The 16291-nt window shown below is 55.3% G+C and overlaps 1 protein-coding gene across 9 annotated transcripts in view; it reads right to left on the bottom strand.

Moving 5' to 3' along the window:
* The window catches only part of KIFC3 (kinesin family member C3), a 24050-nt gene extending 7759 nt beyond the window's left edge, over nucleotides 1-16291 (bottom strand). For 4 of the 9 annotated variants that reach the window (XM_074913599.1, XM_074913598.1, XM_074913597.1 and 1 more), the window contains exons 1-5: nucleotides 15496-16290; nucleotides 7662-7776; nucleotides 5902-6047; nucleotides 4476-4623; nucleotides 2136-2332 (exon numbers count right to left, since the gene is read on the bottom strand). In XM_074913599.1, coding sequence (XP_074769700.1) covers nucleotides 2136-2332; nucleotides 4476-4623; nucleotides 5902-6047; nucleotides 7662-7776; nucleotides 15496-15732 — 843 coding nt within the window. In that variant the 5' untranslated portion in view covers nucleotides 15733-16290. Of the gene's footprint in view, nucleotides 1-2135; nucleotides 2333-4475; nucleotides 4624-5901; nucleotides 6048-7661; nucleotides 7777-8373; nucleotides 8398-8627; nucleotides 8895-14919; nucleotides 14995-15495 lie in introns of those variants that run through there. The other 5 variants (XM_074913600.1, XM_074913603.1, XM_074913601.1 and 2 more) reach the window with 5 other exon arrangements.

Raw genomic sequence — 16291 nt, 5'->3', positions numbered from 1 at the left:
CTTTGACCTTGTTCGACCATAGGTATAATTTGTACATGTTGTGCTTTAGCAGAAACCATTATTAAAAAAAAAAAAAAGCATCGTCTTTGGAGAAGGAAAAAAACAAACCTATCCATAGTTGTGTTTAAAGAGCCAGAAGCGCCTCGTCCTGCCCTTGCAACACAGCTTCTCTTTGCCTTCTTTATTTTTCTTTCTAGGAAAGGTATCTTGGGAGAAAGGGGGAGGAGGAGCTCTTTAAGAAGTCTGCGTGTCTGAGTCCAACGGGAGGATGGTCCCCAGCCACCCCATTGGGGCATCTGCCCATCCCATGGGCACCAGGCTGCCCTCCCTGCAAAACCAGGTGGATTTCATAAATCCTCCAACTTTTTGTGCAGGGACCAGTGAGGCTCCCCCAAAAATATGCAGTTATTGAAATTAATGGCCACAGCAAGTTCTTGGCAAAGACAGCATCCTCATGGGCTGTGTTTGACCGGGTTTGCCCCTCGGCCCTGTGTCCAAAACCTGATGTCTGCTGGGTGAGCATTGCTTCCTCCCCAAAACTTATCCTGGAGTGAGTCAAATCTGGCCGCGCACTTCACCGCTGTGCCCAGATCCCAGCCCAGCTCCTGGCGTCCCCGTGCCACCAAACCCCTCACCCAGACACGGCGGGCTATTGCCCCATTCCAATAACCAGCTTTTTCTAAGCAGCCAGGCCTCTGTGGACCATAATTTAGGAACTGCTGATTAATGACAAATGCAGATGTGCTGACATGGTGCTGTAATTAATGTGGGTAAATTATGAAGCTATGCCCTTGCGGAGCCGGTGGCGGGCAGCACCTCCTGCGGAGCCCTTTGCGCTCGGCCGGGGGTGCTGGAGGTGAGCTCCCCACGCGGTGGGTGCTGGCTGTGAGCTCCCCACGCGGTGGGTGCTGCCTGCAGGGGTCAGCACCCCACACACACTGCAGCGGGGGCCCTGTGCTCCAGCAGCAGAGCTGAGCCCATGCTGAGCGCACTAGCCTCATGCTTGAGTGGGAAGATCCCACTTCCATATTCAGTAAGGTAGATTATTAAGGTATTTTAAAAATATTTTTAAAAAGAGAGCCAGGACGGAGAAGACAGAGTCACAGCTTGTTACAGGGCAGCTGCCACCCTTGCCAGCCAATGTGCACGCCAAAGCCTGCCCACCGCTTCCCATGCCAGCAGCGCCTGAAAATGCTGATGCACCTCCATCCCCTACCTGCTGGGGCATCTCCAGCTGCATCCTGCTCTCTGGAGGCGACAGACACTCCTTCGCAGCCGGATCTGGCTCGAGCCGTGGCCCAGCCATCCCTGAGCTTTGGAACTTGGGGTCAGTTCTTCACTCTGGCTGGTGTCGGCTGCGCTTGTTGCCAAACTGGCCAGCACAGGGCTGGATCCTGCCGGCGCTCACGCTTGTGTCATGCCGAGTATGCCAACCAAATGCAGGACAATTACCTCCGCCTTTTTGACACCCGTGGAACAAGCAGAACCTGACTGTAACAGCTTCCACACAGCCACATGCAAATCCATTCATGAGCAGCCGGGATTTCAGTCTCCCTGGGACGACCCAGGTCCTCACGCTGAGGATGCGGCCAGACCAGCACAGATGTGTTTTTGAGGGGGGTTCTGGTTGCAGCGACCAAAATGCTCTCCCCTTCAGCAGACAGCTCTGTGCCTTCCCATTCACTTTCCACCTCCTGACTCTCAAAAGTCACTAAAATTAATCTGCTGGGTCAGTCTAACGAGCTTATCTTGCTGCAGCAGCCCTGCACCAGGAGGATGGATGACTGCTGCAGGGCTGCAACCCCGATGCCCAAAGCCCTCCTGGCCACGTCACGTCCAAGAAGCCACGCGCCCTTGTTGGAACTATCGCCATGTCACCATAACGTCAGTCAGGGGGCTGGGAGCATCCCGAGGGAGGCACAGCTGAAGCCAGTGGGATGACCATGACGCTCAGGAGCCCCCAGCTCCCAAATCATCCCTACGCAACTGAGCGGAGAAGACGCTCCATGATTGAGGTCCTACACTCCTTCCAAGCAGGCCCCTCACTAACCGCAAGCCACAGCACTCTGGACAAGTCACAACATGAAGCTGGAGACCCCGATGGACCCCCTTGTGTCCCCCTGTCCCCACTGTACCTGGCCTTGCAGCTGGAGAGACCGGGAGAGCTCGTCGTTCTCCTGGGCAGCCAGTTTCTCCTGCAGCCCCAGCAACTCCTCCTGCAGTCGCAGCTTCTCCTCCTGCAGATGTGCCATGGAGGCCATCACCTTCTGGATCACCGGGAAGGGACGGGACACTGGCAGGCTGGCACGTTTCCCACTGCACAGCCTCCCTCCTGCATGGGAGCAAAGGTGGAGGTGGTCAGGATTCGGCCGCCTCGCTGGGGAGCAGCACGCCAGCTATGAGAAGAGTCCCCGAGGGCTGCAGTGGAAATGGGGCCGTGGGAAGTGGGACTGGCAGAAGTTCCATGGAGAGCACTAACGTTCTGGGAGGTGCATCCTGAGCGTCACAATGCTGACCGTGGCCAGCCGTGCTAACGGTGGGGGTCCGGCCGGGTGAGCCCCCCTGGGGGTCTGAGAGTCAAAGGGATCTGCTGGAGCCAGCAGAGCATCCCAGGCTGTAACAGAGTGCCTGCCCACACCACCGTGCCGTGACCCAGCCCCATCACACGCCAAGACGCTGTCACCTCACTCAGATAACAACCGCCTTCACCACGGGGCTCTGATTCATCCCAGCATCCTTTTTTCTGAATGAGCAGGTGCTGGTGGAAAACTACTATGTGATCACGTTATTAAAGACTGCATCGTTACACACAAATATAATAGAAGCCAAATTAAAATTATATGGGTACCCTGAATGGCCGCATTGCCTAATCCTTGCGTGTTCAGCTTTCTAACCGTCCTAGTATTATTTTAAACATCATTTTCTGCATGTTAATAGAGCCACTAGTGCTGACAGAGCCAGCCTGGCCATACATCAGAGCCTACCAAATGAATCTCTAAAATGACTTGGTAGTTCCCAAGAAGAAATGAGCTGGCCTGACTCATTCCCAATGTGGGGATCAGGCACCACAGTGGGTGAACTGGTGGCCAGTATCCCAGCTGCCCAGTGCCCTTCCCTGCCTGCCATGGATTTCATCTGCTGCCACCAGAAACTTGAGGTTTTAAAGGCAGGAGGTGATGCTGGGAATTGCTTCACTGCCTGTGGGCAGGTGCTGCCTGCTTTATGGGAAACATTCTGAATACAAGAAACAAGACTTCTTTTGTCTGTGAATCAGACTTTCTACCTTTAAAACATCCAGCACAGCAGGCAAAAAGGGAAATGCTGGGACCAAACCACAGCTCTGCTGTCGACTGCGTGCCATGGGACTTATCTGGCAATGTCTGCAGAAGGAATTGCCAGATTCTGTGCTCCTGCCTTGGGCTGGATACCCTGAAAGAGTGACAACAGGCACCAGCGTTTCTTTCTTTCTGTGCCGAAAGCTCAGCCCGGCTCAGGCAGGGAACTGTGATGTTCTCTTTAAACTCACCACACAGAAAACCCACCCCAAAACTCCTCAAGTTAACAGGAACACCAGCTCTCACCCCTTGGGGAGCATGCAGGGATAAGATAAGATTACAGGAGACACCAGGCCTCCTGCGGAAGCACCGCGTGTCTGCACACATCATCCGTGACAATCCTGGGCTGGGACCGAGGGCAGAGCTGGGTTCAAAGCCATGACACCTGGCTGCAAGTCAAACTCCTGGGCAGGGGTGGTCCCACACAGATAACGCACTCCTCCTTGCTCCAACACCTTCATCCTGCAAGAGCATCCCTGGGAGAGGAGGTGCTGGCCAGACCTGCACTACATCTACCACTGGGCAGACGTGCTGGTGGCAATATGGGGTCTTAGCACAGCAGGCACGACATGCTGACCCTCCTGATTTCCAAAATGCTTTGAAACCTGTGTGGAAAGGCAGCATCTGTCTCCATGGCTCTGCCCCATTACCACTCCCTTCCTCCTGCACCCCTTCCCCTTCCCACTAGGTGCCCTGCCCTGGGAGCTGCTGGGGGATGCAGCCAGGGTCCACCCCAGGAGCAGCTCCTGGGATGTGTCCTGACAAGCCCAGACAATTCCGTCCTGATGGTGAACAATGGGAATCATGGGGATTCACCTGCCCCGGCGCAGCCACGCACACTGCAAGTGTTTGCACAAACGTTATATTTTCCTTAAGAGGGAGGCAACAGTGGTGGGTTTGCTGGTGCTCACCTGCTCTGTTCACCCAGTTAAATAATTCATCAGTTGCCTGGTGTCACCAGACAGCTGCCTGGTGTTTGATTTCTACTGAGACCTGACCCGGCCCAGTGAGCACAGCCGTGTGTCTGTGCACCCCGAAAGAGGAGAGGTCCCCATGGTACCCACCGCCAGGTACCGGCTGCCCATCCCATCACATCCCTCCTCCCGAGCACCTGCCGCCGCACCCTGACCTCCCCCTTACCTGTTTTCTCCAGGTTCATGGTGGGGGCTGTCTGCACTGGTATGGCAGCTGCTGGCTCACGGGGGGATGCCAGTGGCTCCTCCGTGGCCAGTGGTGGGGCCTGGTGCTGGCTCTCCTCCTGCCACTCGCCTGCCGTCTCCTGCAGGGCCTGTGTCCATGAGAAGAAACAGGACGGAGCGCTGAGATGCATCGAACGTGCACATCGGGATGGACGTGGTGCCAGCAGATGGGATTTCACTGGGCTGGCCAGGAGGAGCGAGCAAGGAGGAGGTCGCAGGGCCAGGACAGCGGGACCTGGGAAACCCTCCCTCCAAGGGATTTCGGTGCTGGGAAGCTGCACTGATGAACTTCTCCTGTTGCTTTTAGTTCTCCCCATAAACAGCTCCTTCCCTCAGCTTGGTCATGCAGTTATACTGACTATTACCTATTTTTCTCTTTATGCCTTAAAAAAAAAAAGAAGACCCTGGCTTACAAGTAGGGTTGAATGTGAAGTTGCTTGCTGGTGAGCCATGGCTCAGGTAATGCCATGCCCTGTGGGATGGAGCACAGTTCCAAAAAAGCAGGGAAGAAATCTAGAAGGAGGAAAAGAAATATAGAGGTCCCAGATTTCTGTATCTATTGTATCTATCGCTGGCTTACAGCAAAAAAAATAAATTTTTAATCACTATTTTTAAAAGTGCTACAGCATGCATGCTTTGGGAAAGCTGAGCTGCTGATCAGCTGAGCTCACAGAACGGCTCCCTGCCTGCTCAAAACAGCCTTTTCTTACTTATATCTTATCTCAGAGCCCATGGCATTGCCCCACGGGCCAGTGATGCTGGGGAAACCCGTTTCACCCCAGCAGAGGGGTGAATACTCGGTACATGCCAAATATTTGTGAGAGTAATTTGGAGGGAGGTGGTGGCAGCATCCTCCCGGAGAAGCCGCGTGTCTGCGGTGCCTCTACATTTAAGACTCCGGGAGGGTTTTGCCAGAGGGAATTCATCAAGGCTGGTGTGAGATAAGAAGGTGTTTTTCTTCTTTTCAAAGAAGGGGAATTTAAATTATTTGCCTGAAGCCCAGAATGAACTGGTGGCAGCAACACCAGTATACAGTGTCCTAACACTGTCCCCTGCCGCGGTGGCCTCCCTCCTGCCCCTCCTCCTCCTCCATCCCACTGGCAAACACCATCTCATGGCACCGCATTTTCTTATCACCCTTCTGCCTTGAGCTCTCTTGCCTGCATGACCCAGAAGTGACCCCAAAACTGTTATTCTGGGCTGTTCCCTGGCATTTTTTGATGCCTTCCAACCTTCCCAGAGATACTTGTCCCTCCCTACCGAGGCAGCTCCCACCAAGAGATGGCCCAGCAGGGTGCTGGGCACCCTTCCCAGCATCCCAAAAACGCCCTCCCCACCCAAACCATGGCCGGCTCAGCCGTCCTCACCTGGAGAGCCAGGCAGAACCTGCGGGGGTTTGCAGCGTCTGGGCAGCTCACGCTGAGGATTTTACGGTGAACCAGTGCAGGCAGCAGAGGAACGTGGGGAGAGGCGTCCGACCCGCTCCCAGGGACAAGCGTGTCCTGCCCGTGGCCTGAGATGGAGTAAAGAGCATCAATGGATCAACCTGAGACCCCAGGAGGGACAGAGTCTTCAGCCTCACTCCACAAACCCACCTCCTCCTCCCTGCTGCCGCCACCACACTGGTGTGATGGAGACTGTGCATGAGTTTTATTAAAAATGTTGATTATGTTAATTAGAAAAATTAACCCTTCAGGGTGGAGACTGGTTGCCAACAACTAGTAATGGGAATTCAGGGTGTAGCATCCATCTGTCCCCTGCAGGACCAGATCTGTCCTCTCACTGGGGACATCCCACCCCTGCCCCTTTTCAAGCCATCCCACTTCCTGTGATCCTATTTTGGAAAAGCTGCCAAAACCAGCTTGCATCACCAAAACCAGACAGACGGACTCTGACAGAGTCACCTCCCTCCACTGCCCCCAAATATTTCCTTTATTTGTCATGCAGACAAACCCGAAAGCAGACAGGGCAGCAGTTCCCAGCCCTTCTGAGCCACACAGAAGGAAAAGAGCATCTCAAGGAGCTTTTTCCCATGGCTGGGTCCTCCTCTGCTACAGAAAAGTGGCTGGGGAGGGCTACATCCCAATGGGAACTGCCTGGGGACCCTGCCCTCCCTTTCCATCCGTCTGCTACAAGCTCTGCCAAATGGCAGCCAAATGGTTTCTCCGGCAGGCAGGTGAAAAAAATCAATGACCCATAAATAAAACCCCACTAATGCATTTTTTTCCCCTAAAATCATCCGGAAGCACTTGGGCCCGATGTGGAAACAGCATCTGGAGGGAGATGTGCCCTGATGAAGTCAGTCCATTGCTCTGGACTCCTTCCCAGCCTGTAATTAGCCATAACATTTCGCGTGCATGCTGTGAAAATCGAGTGTTTCCAAAGCGCTGGTGGGTGCCCGGATAAAAGGGCATGACTTCCCCATCCCAGCATGGGCAGCGGCAGCACTGAAAAACCCCGTTTTCGGAGGTTTCAAAACATTCGGCTGGGCTGGCCTGAACGCCAGGGAATGAGCAGTGCTGTAAGCAGCTGCCAGCACATAGGGATGGCGAACACTGAAGCCAACAGCAAAACAAGCCCAAACGGGGGGGTTCAGCCTCCCCCTTTGCCGAAACCCAGCACCAGCAGCGAGGGAGGTGGGAAGGGCTGTTTCCTGACAAGCGGCTGCAGGCTGGGGCAAGCAGTCACCCGCCCGCCTGCGGAACAGCTCAGCCACGGAGAAAAGCCCTCGACTAAACTCACCTACGGGGCAGCGCGCCGAGGAGAGATAAGGAGCCCTTCCAAGGAGCTGAGGCCGGGAAGAAGCAAAGGCCCCGCGTCTTCCCTGCCATGCGTATTGCTCCGTTTTCTTTCTCACATGTTAAATTTTAACCCTTATCCCTAAGCTTCCCGCTTGGAAGGGCCCGGAGGGAGATGGGGCAGCCCTCTCTGCTCGCCCCGCCGGCTGCCTACTTCCCTGTGCCCTCTTCCGAGGCTCCGTTTCTTAAATCCCGAGCTTCATCCGGAAAGAAATGTGAAAAATGCAGGCTGGCCTGTTCCCGGCCTCTCCTTCCCCACGCGGGAGCCAGGGCGTGAGCGCAGCAGGCCGAGGCCCAAGGAGAAGGACGAGCCCCTGCACCACACTCACCGTCCGCGGGAAGGACCTTCGTCTTCCAGGCGGCTCTGGCAGAGGACACGGATCCCAGGTCCCAGGTTTTGGGGGGTGTGATCATGGCACGGGGGTCCCCAGCGCGGCGACACCTCTGCGGGTAAGCGCGAGGGAAGACACCTCAGCTGCCCCAGCGTCCAGCCGGGACAGCCCAGGGGACCCACGGCGGCAGCACCGTCCCCGACTCCCGAATCCCACCGAAAGTTGCATCAACCCCGATTTCACTCCTGGGGCGCCCCAAGCCCCGGGCTCCCTCCGTGCTCCCGGCGGATGTGACATAAACCATGCCTGTAATTAATTTACTCATTCCTGAAGCTTTTCCAGGCTCCTCCTAACTGCGAGTTGGGGGTTATTAGTGTATGAACTGCTGGACCGCGGGCAGCCCCGGGCGCGGGCCGGGCGCCCCCCGCAGGCCCCCGGGGCCGGGACCGGGGTGCCTCGGCGGGGAGGGGGCGCGGAGCCCCGGGTGCCGCCCCGCCCGCCGCGGGGGTCCCTCGTTCGCCAAAGTGGCGGCCGCGGTGGCGCCAGCGGCCCCGGGGGGCTTTTCCGGGCGGGCGGGGTGGTCCCGGTGCCGGTCCCGGTGCCGGTCCCTCGTCCCAGTGCGCAGGTGGCGCAGCCCCGCCCCGCGCCCCCCGCCCCGGTGCCGGTCCCGGTGCCGGTCCCGGTGCGCAAAGGCCCGACAACGCCTCACCCCGCTCCGCACCCCACCGGTCCCGGTCCCGGTCCCGGTCCCGGTCCCGATCCCGATCCCGATCCCGATCCCGGAGCCGGTGCCGGTGGCACCGCCCGCTGCAGGCTACGGGGATCCGTGCTCCCGCCGCCGCCCGTGTGCTCCGCGCCGGGCGCCCCCCAGCCCCCTCAGACAAAGGGATCCCCGGTCCGCTCCAGCCGGGCTCACACCCCCCGCCCCGACGGTGCCGGTGCCGACCCCGCGGGGACACTCACCGGGCTCGGGGCGGCGGCAGCGGCGGGGCAGCCGGCGCCAGCCCCGGCCCCGCCCTCCGGGCAGTTCGGTAACGGAAACGCCGAGCTCCTCCCCGCTCTCGTTGCCGTGGAAACCCGCGAAACCCCCGACGGGCGGCGGAGGCGGGGCTCCCTCCCCGCCCCCCCCTTCGCACCGGGCGGCGGGGGGGTGGGGGGAGCCCCCGGTGCACCCCCAGCCCCTCTTGCCGCAGCCCTTGGGAGCTTGGGGGAGCCCTGGTGTCCCCCCGGCCCTTCCCAGGAAGCCCCGGTCCCCCTGTCAGAGCCTTGGGGACCTCCTGCTGTGTCCCTCGTACCCTCCGTGTGCCCCTGGCCCTCCCCACCTCGGTCCCGGTGCTCTTCGGGGAGCCCTGGTGTCCCCCCACGCTGCCCCTGCACCCCTCCCGTCATAGCTCATTGGGGTGCCCCTGCCCCTCTCCCCCAGCACCAAACCCCGGCGTGGCCAAGGCCGCGGCAGTCGACGGGGACAGAGCCCCCAGCATCACCAAGAAGGTGACTGTGGTGCTGGTGACCCACACACTGAGGACCAGAGGTGACAAACCGTGCCCTCGCCCTCCATCACGTCCCACTGCTCCCCACTGCCGGGGCATCACCTGACACTGACACCGAATGGCACCCCGGGCTCGCTGGGGCCCTGAGACCTGGATTTCACCTGGAAAATAACCTGTTTCCAACCTGCGGGCATGTGGAAAACACACAACGTGCCCTGAGACCTCTCCAAAGGCCTTGGTGTCAGAAAGGCAATAAAGAGTTCTGCTTTAAATATAATTTATACACATTTTTAGGGTGTGATTTGTATCTACCTGTCTGTATTGCACATACAACATTATGTTAATGCCTGGTTTGGGTGACACAAGTTACTCATGACTTGTTCATGGTAATTAACTGGCAGTACCGGATATTTCCCACAACAAAACTTAACTTGGCATCTGTGGGGGCGGCGGCGGGTGCCCCGTGCTGGTGGCTCATGGCTGCACGCCTGACGTGGGGCTGACACATGGGGCACACGGGTGCCACCTGGGTTGGGGGACGCAGGGCTGGCAGTCCCCCGGGAGGTGCAGGTTTGGTGGCAGACACGCAGGGCTGGGCAGGAAAGGGTTCTGCCCACAGTGGGGTGTGCTCCCCTTGGGCCAGGGGTCTGTCACCTTCTCCCCTGCCATGCTTGGACACAGCTTTTTGCTCACTCATGGCTGGGTTTGGAGCAGGATTTGGCCTCATCCTTTCATCCTGGCATCTCCCTCTTGGGCATCCTCAGAGACCTCCTAGGACATGCTGTCCTATACCCTGTCACAAGCCAGCCCCACGGGTGGGGGGTGAGAGAGTCACAGGGGGGACACAAGCTGCTCCAGCCACTCACCCCAGGGAAAGGAGTCTGGAACAGGTCATCTCCATGTCCCCATGCCCCTAGCGCAGCACCTCATCCCTGAGAAGCAAACGCCATTCTGGCCCGGCAGCCACCTCCACCTCTGCGCTGCGGCTGCCTTCCTCCTGCAGCCAGCACAGCAAAAAAACCCGGCAAAAACCTTCCAGCCTCTGCAAAGCGACACCTCCCCTTCGCTTCAGCTGAGGTTTATTGGTGTTCCCAGCACAGAGCCCTCAGTGCGGATGTATGTGTGTGTGTGTGCCTATAGACACACATATGTATATACCCATAGAGGCCCTAAGCAGTTGTGCTGATTTGCGTAAATACCCTATTATCTATGCAGCTCCTTTGGCTAGTCTGGTGCTAATATTGGCACACATAAAGTTACTTTCTACTTTCCAATAGCAACTGTAATATCATATCATCCCTGACTTAATTTACGAGGTGTAAGGGTAAAATAAAATAAACATTTATGTAAATGACTTTAACTGGTAAGTAATTTCCTGGCTTCTGAATGCTTCAGGTTTTTAATGGTATTGCAATTATGCAATGCATGTAAGTTGTATCAATTACATCAAATAAGTCCAAATTAACCAGGCATATGTGTGAATTCCCCAGTTTAGAAAACTAACTTAATGAATAAGCATGGAGAAAAATTTGAGATGTGGAAGGGGTTTTGTGCCAACAGCTATATTCAGATAGTCACCTGTGAGCATGAAAAAACCCACCCTCTGACCTGATTTTTGGCGAGGATGCCATGGCTTGCAGCCCCAGCGCACCAGGGACAGACTCTCCAGGGATCAGAAGCGGGGTTATTTAGTGCTAGATGCGTGCTGGTAGCCAGTACCAGCCGCCCTTCTCTTGGCCGCAGTGCTCCTTTAGCTGAAGGGAGGGCCTGAATCCCGGAGGATGCCCGAGGTGCTGGGAGCGGCAGGCAGCGGGGCAGCACGGAGCCTGGGCAGGCAGCGGGGACCCTGCTCGAACCCCTTTCTCTGCAGAGATTCACCTATGCTGGCTGGGATTCTCTCAGCCCGGTCCCCCAGCGATGCTCCAGTCCTCCTTTTCTTGGATGTCACATCTCTGTGACCTGAGCAAGCACGGGTTGATGGTATTGCTGAAGGTATTTTTAGCAACGCTGCTTTGCAGACAGGCAGAGAAAAGGCAGCAGCTGGCAGGGCTGGCTGCCGGCGGCACCCTCCTGCCAGCACCCCGCAGGTAGCATCGACATATCGACACCCATCAGCTCTGAAACACTGCCCTCCGCGGACGGCACCGCCTGCCACAGGGCACGCTGCAGGGGACGGTGGGGATGGTGGGGGCTTATCTCTGCTTTTAGCCCAGCCATAACCGAAAAGCGTCGCGGTCGCAACACGGTGAAGTCAGGCAGGTTAATTCGCCTTTTACTTGGATGAGGGGAAGCTCCAACAATCGAAACACATTGCTGAGTGGGGCCTTTTGCATTAGGCATTTGTTCTGCCCCAAGCAAATATTTAACCTACATCTGTAAGACTGCTAAAACATCCCCCAAATCCCAGCAAAAATTTAACTCCCTCCCTTCCCTTTGAGCAATCCAATAACCTTGTCCAGGAATGCAGGCAGGAGCATACCTGAAGCCTCTTGTCCACTGGGATGCTCCCTGTAGAAAATTCCCACCAGAAGCACCAGACATCATGAGAACGTGTCCCCAGAGCACAATTAATTATAACCCAGCTCATTATTCTAATTTTGCTCCTCCTTGAGGAGGTAAGGGGATTTCTTGGCATCGCTGAGGCAGGGTTTGCCAAGCCAACACAAAACACTCAGCAAAGCAGGAACGAGCCCCCCGCATTACTACATGACCGTTTTGCACAAAGATAGGAGTTTTAATTAAGTCTTAGCATGCTCCTGAGAAATTTAATACTCATTTTAAAGTTCACCAATTGAATTAATTGAACCCGGAGGCTCTGATCCTTGCGATAGGGTTGCGTTGAGCTGGGTGGAGAGCAGGAGCTGGGGAGGGGTGTTGCAAGGATCGCTGCCTAAATCTGATGCGTTGGGATGCTGCCGGCCTCGGTAGCAGCTTTAGATGGTGGCAGGGGGCTCCGCAGCTGCTCGGCTCAGCCCCCCTGGCCAAAGCCTGTGAGCCGGTTAGGCCAGGTTTGGGCTGCCAGGGTTCTGGGAGCAGCCCAGAGCAGCGTGGAGCTGGTCCAGAGCCGAGGAGCTGGCTGGTACGGCTGGGAGCTGCTGCATGCCACGGCGCAGCTTTGCCTGTGTCCCCCCATGCAAAACTCTTTTATATCAAGCAAATGACAAAAAGCCACATCTTTTTCAACCTGCTATATTCAGGTGGAGAAAAACTCTACAACCCACATGGCAACCTGCATGCAGTCAGGGGAGAGTGGTGCAAAACGTAGCAGCCATCAGATCGGTGGCTCTTGCACCCCTCCGAATTTCCTACCTCTGACTGCATTGCAGAGCCATGTAAACAAAACTTCACCCTCTGTGTCTTCCTTTTACCTACCTTTTGTCTTTGTCATATTTTTCAGCTGACTTCAGGTACAACTTGGATTTGGCTTTCATGCTGGTGCCTCCCCTAAGCAAAGCACTACACGGCTCATCCTGTGCCACACTGGCTGCTGGAGAGCTGGGAGCTGCTCTGCGGGAGGACCGCATCTCACCTGCTAAGTCATTAATTTTTCATGGCATTAACCAACACAGGCTTGTAAAGCACTTCTTAGAAACAAGGCTAAGAATAAGCACGAGGTGTCTCAGCTGAGGCTAAAACTGCCCCACTGGCTGTGGAATGCCCATGCTGCTTTGAGCAGACCCAGCAAGGAGGTGGTTTCATACCAAGTAAATTCCACCCAGGACATTTTATCCAGGAAAAAAAAAAAAAAAAAAAAAAAAAAGATTGTACAGAAAAGATCACTGTATTCCAAGCATGAGGCCCAGGAGATCCTGGAGCTCCTGGCCTGGTAGGAGCCCACTGGTGGTCCCCTGGCCAGGACATTCTTGGGACTCTCCACTTGGGACCTTGGGTACTTTCTGCAATTCTTTTTAAATAAAAAAAGTGTATGAAGATAAAGCTGCAGGTGAGCAACTGGGATTTTTTTCAGAGATTTGCTACTTGTGCCACTCAATTTCTCCTTGAAGCCAAGCCCCTGCGGTGCCACCGAGCCTCTTACTCTGGCTGGGTGACACTAGTAACAGGGTGTGCAAAGAGTGGGTTAGGCTTTTCTCTGCACAGGCAAAAGTGATGGGAGCCATCTCCTTTAAAAAAATAGATTCAGTTCTCAGCAAAACCATTTCTTTTTTAGTGCCCTCCAAAGCATTCTTGGCTTTGGAGAAGAAACGAAGCAAAAGCAGTAATTCTGAATAATTTAGGGAATAGAGTTTTGGGGCTGATGTAAGTGGCTGTGCCATGCTGGGTAGGGCTGGAGGAATGCAGGGCTCACTAATAATATCCAGCTAGTTTAGGCATGGGAACAGGTAAATCAGTAAGAGCCTCTACAGGGGAATACCCCTGTGGTCATAAAGTAAATGCATGCATGTAACAAGGAAGTATTGTGACAACGAGATCCACAAGATGGGCTCAGCTCATCCCAACTGCAACGCGAAAGCTGCAGCTGACAAAGGGACAAACATGCAAATGAGGTGGGATATTCTCTGATGGAGTTAAATAGCCTTCCAGCTAGCCGGCTTTGCCTGCTCCATATCGAACTGTCTGCAAAACCCCACCGTGATTTCACCCCAGCATGGGTCCAGCTGCACCGATGCTGCTGCCGCCAGCTCCTCAGTGCACTCGGTGTCACCTATAGATGTTAAGGTGCCTGGGGGCTGTTCAGGGGGCACAGTCCAGCCGTGTCTCAGAGCCAGCGTGTGTGGGATGCCATGCCACAGCTGCTCTGAACCTTGGACATCAAAACTCCACAGCAGGACAGAAATATTACCCCCCTGCATTACTGACACCCGTTATATATAATGGATGTCCCAGTGCTGGTGATGCAGCTCGGAGCCCCGCAGCAGTGGTGCCTGTGCCAGCTCCTGGGCGGGCACCAGCAGAGCGCCTGGGCCACAGCCTGGGGACACATCGGCTCAGCTGTGCCCAGGCACCCATCTGCACCCGACCCACCCGTTTCCATGGCACCCTGGGGATGCTCCCACCACTTCCCTGCCCTGCCAGGCCATCTCTTCTCCACTGTTATCTTCCTCGAGCTGAAGCATGCCAGCCTACCCTGTACTATCACAGCTTCCCACTTAACAACGAAAAAGGCTGAGTTCTTTCAAGTTTAACTTACTGAAACCATGGTGATTTAATTATTGTGGACCCAGCTGGGACAATATTCTAATTTTTTTCTTCTAAGGTGTAATTGAGATTGTGAAGAAAATTGCACTCAATTAATAGGAAGAGTTGCCAAAGAGCTCCATGAAACTACTACCAGAATTTTACAGGGAAAACTACTCTTTCCTCTTAAAACCTAACACACAAATAGATGCACAACTACCACACAAACTCATCCTGTTTCAAAACAAAAGCAAAATTTCTTGTTCTGTTGGTGCTTCAAAGACATCATTCTGTCGCAGCAGACTACAGAACTGAAAACTGCAAATAAAGTGCCAGGATTGCCTTCAAAGCAGGTTTTGGGTTTTCTGGTTCTTGGCTAAGCCAGTGGAAGTTGGGTAGACAATCAAAGGAAATGTTAAATTCCAGCCTACTGTTAAGGTTTAGGGAAAACAGAACAGCACGGCACTGTGCAAGGCTATTTTAGAAAAGAAAACTTTTACATCTATGCCCAATGAATATTAAACAGCCCCATGCTTTGGCTCTGCTGCTTGTGCCTGGCACTGCGTGAGCAGATTCCATCTGCCTTTATGAAGAGGAGCGGACCCACACCCATATTTTTATGCATATACCTTAGAGATGAGCAGGATGTGAAGGGTGAACCCAAGTCCTCTCTGCCAGGAGATCCCTTGAGCAATCACTCACAACTGGAAAAACGAGGAGACATTAAGGAAAATCTGGCAGCGCAGGCAGAACCGTTTATGCAGACTGATGTGGAATAACTGCCAGCTTGCTGCTTTTTTTTAAACTCAAACCTTCCTGAGCTTTCACATCTATTTTGGGGATCCTAGACAGGTGTTGGGTGTAAAAATAAGGATGAGATGGAGAAAGAAATAGTACATGAGGTGGGACTGAGGCATGGCTGGGGCACTCGGTATCCCAGACCAGGTGGGACTGGGGCTCTCCAGGGCTCATGTGGCTCTCTATTCAGCTACCTTCATCTTCATCCCACCAGTCAAAGAGTGCTGCTTAATTAACCCTTTGGGAAACAGTCGCGGAAGAAATACAGAGTCTGTATGCAAACATCCAGGCATGTTTCATGGAAATTACTCCAATCCAGAGGCATTTTGCTGGTTTTCATCCCCAGCCTTCGTTTTTGATGCAGACTCTACCCTGCTCACCCCCCAGCCCCACCTCACTGTTCTCACCTGCGGGCCTGGCCAGGCAAACCCTGGTCCTGAGCACATTTTTTGGAAGCGTCCTCCTCCACAGGCCAGTCTCTGCATGGTGCCCGCAGGTTGGCAGAAATACCCCTCGAGGCTGCTGCTCTTGTCCTCCTCGCCGCGGGCAGGGATGCTCTCCACAGCCTGCATCCCGCTCCTCTTGCTGCCACTCTTGCTCCAGCCCTGGACCGACAGCCCCGCCAGTGCGCACAGCACGTGCATGGCTCGGCACAGCCCGGGAAGGGGTGCCAGGCTCCAGCACCAGCCCGTGGGACCCCTGTCGCAGTCCTCCCTAGGGCCCTGGGAGCAAGGCAGCCTGCGGCAGCCCAGGGCTAGCCTGGCCAATGCTGGCAACAGCTCTCTGGGATGAGATGCTTCACTGCACTTTTCCACACATGGTGCCACACGGCTGGCACGCTAGTGCTGCAAAATCGTTGTCTTTTTGTCAGGGGCTTTGTAAACTCTGTCCCAATCACTGAGTGAAGCCTCCCAGCAGTTCTCCTCTTCTCTTGTTAAAGACCAGTAAATGCTTTTGTGAAGATGGTCCGTAATGGCACCCGGTCCCAGAAGGGTCCCAGCGGCTGATGCAGAGCTGGGGTGGCAGGAGTCCCCGGGGATGCTCCACTCACTGCCAGCCTCCCCAGCGAGCAAAGGCAGAGGATGGACTCCTGCACCCAGCGACAGCGTCGCCGCTGAATTTCTCAGCCCACACCAACCTCTGGCAGCTCTGCCCTGTCCGTGACTAGAGACGTAGAAAGCAAAGTCCCCTCCACTCCCATCT

The sequence above is a fragment of the Athene noctua genome, chromosome 9 (assembly GCF_965140245.1).
Source record: "Athene noctua chromosome 9, bAthNoc1.hap1.1, whole genome shotgun sequence".
In the NCBI taxonomy this organism is placed as follows: Eukaryota; Metazoa; Chordata; class Aves; order Strigiformes; family Strigidae; genus Athene; species Athene noctua.
This window is presented reverse-complemented; position numbering and strand designations above follow the sequence as displayed.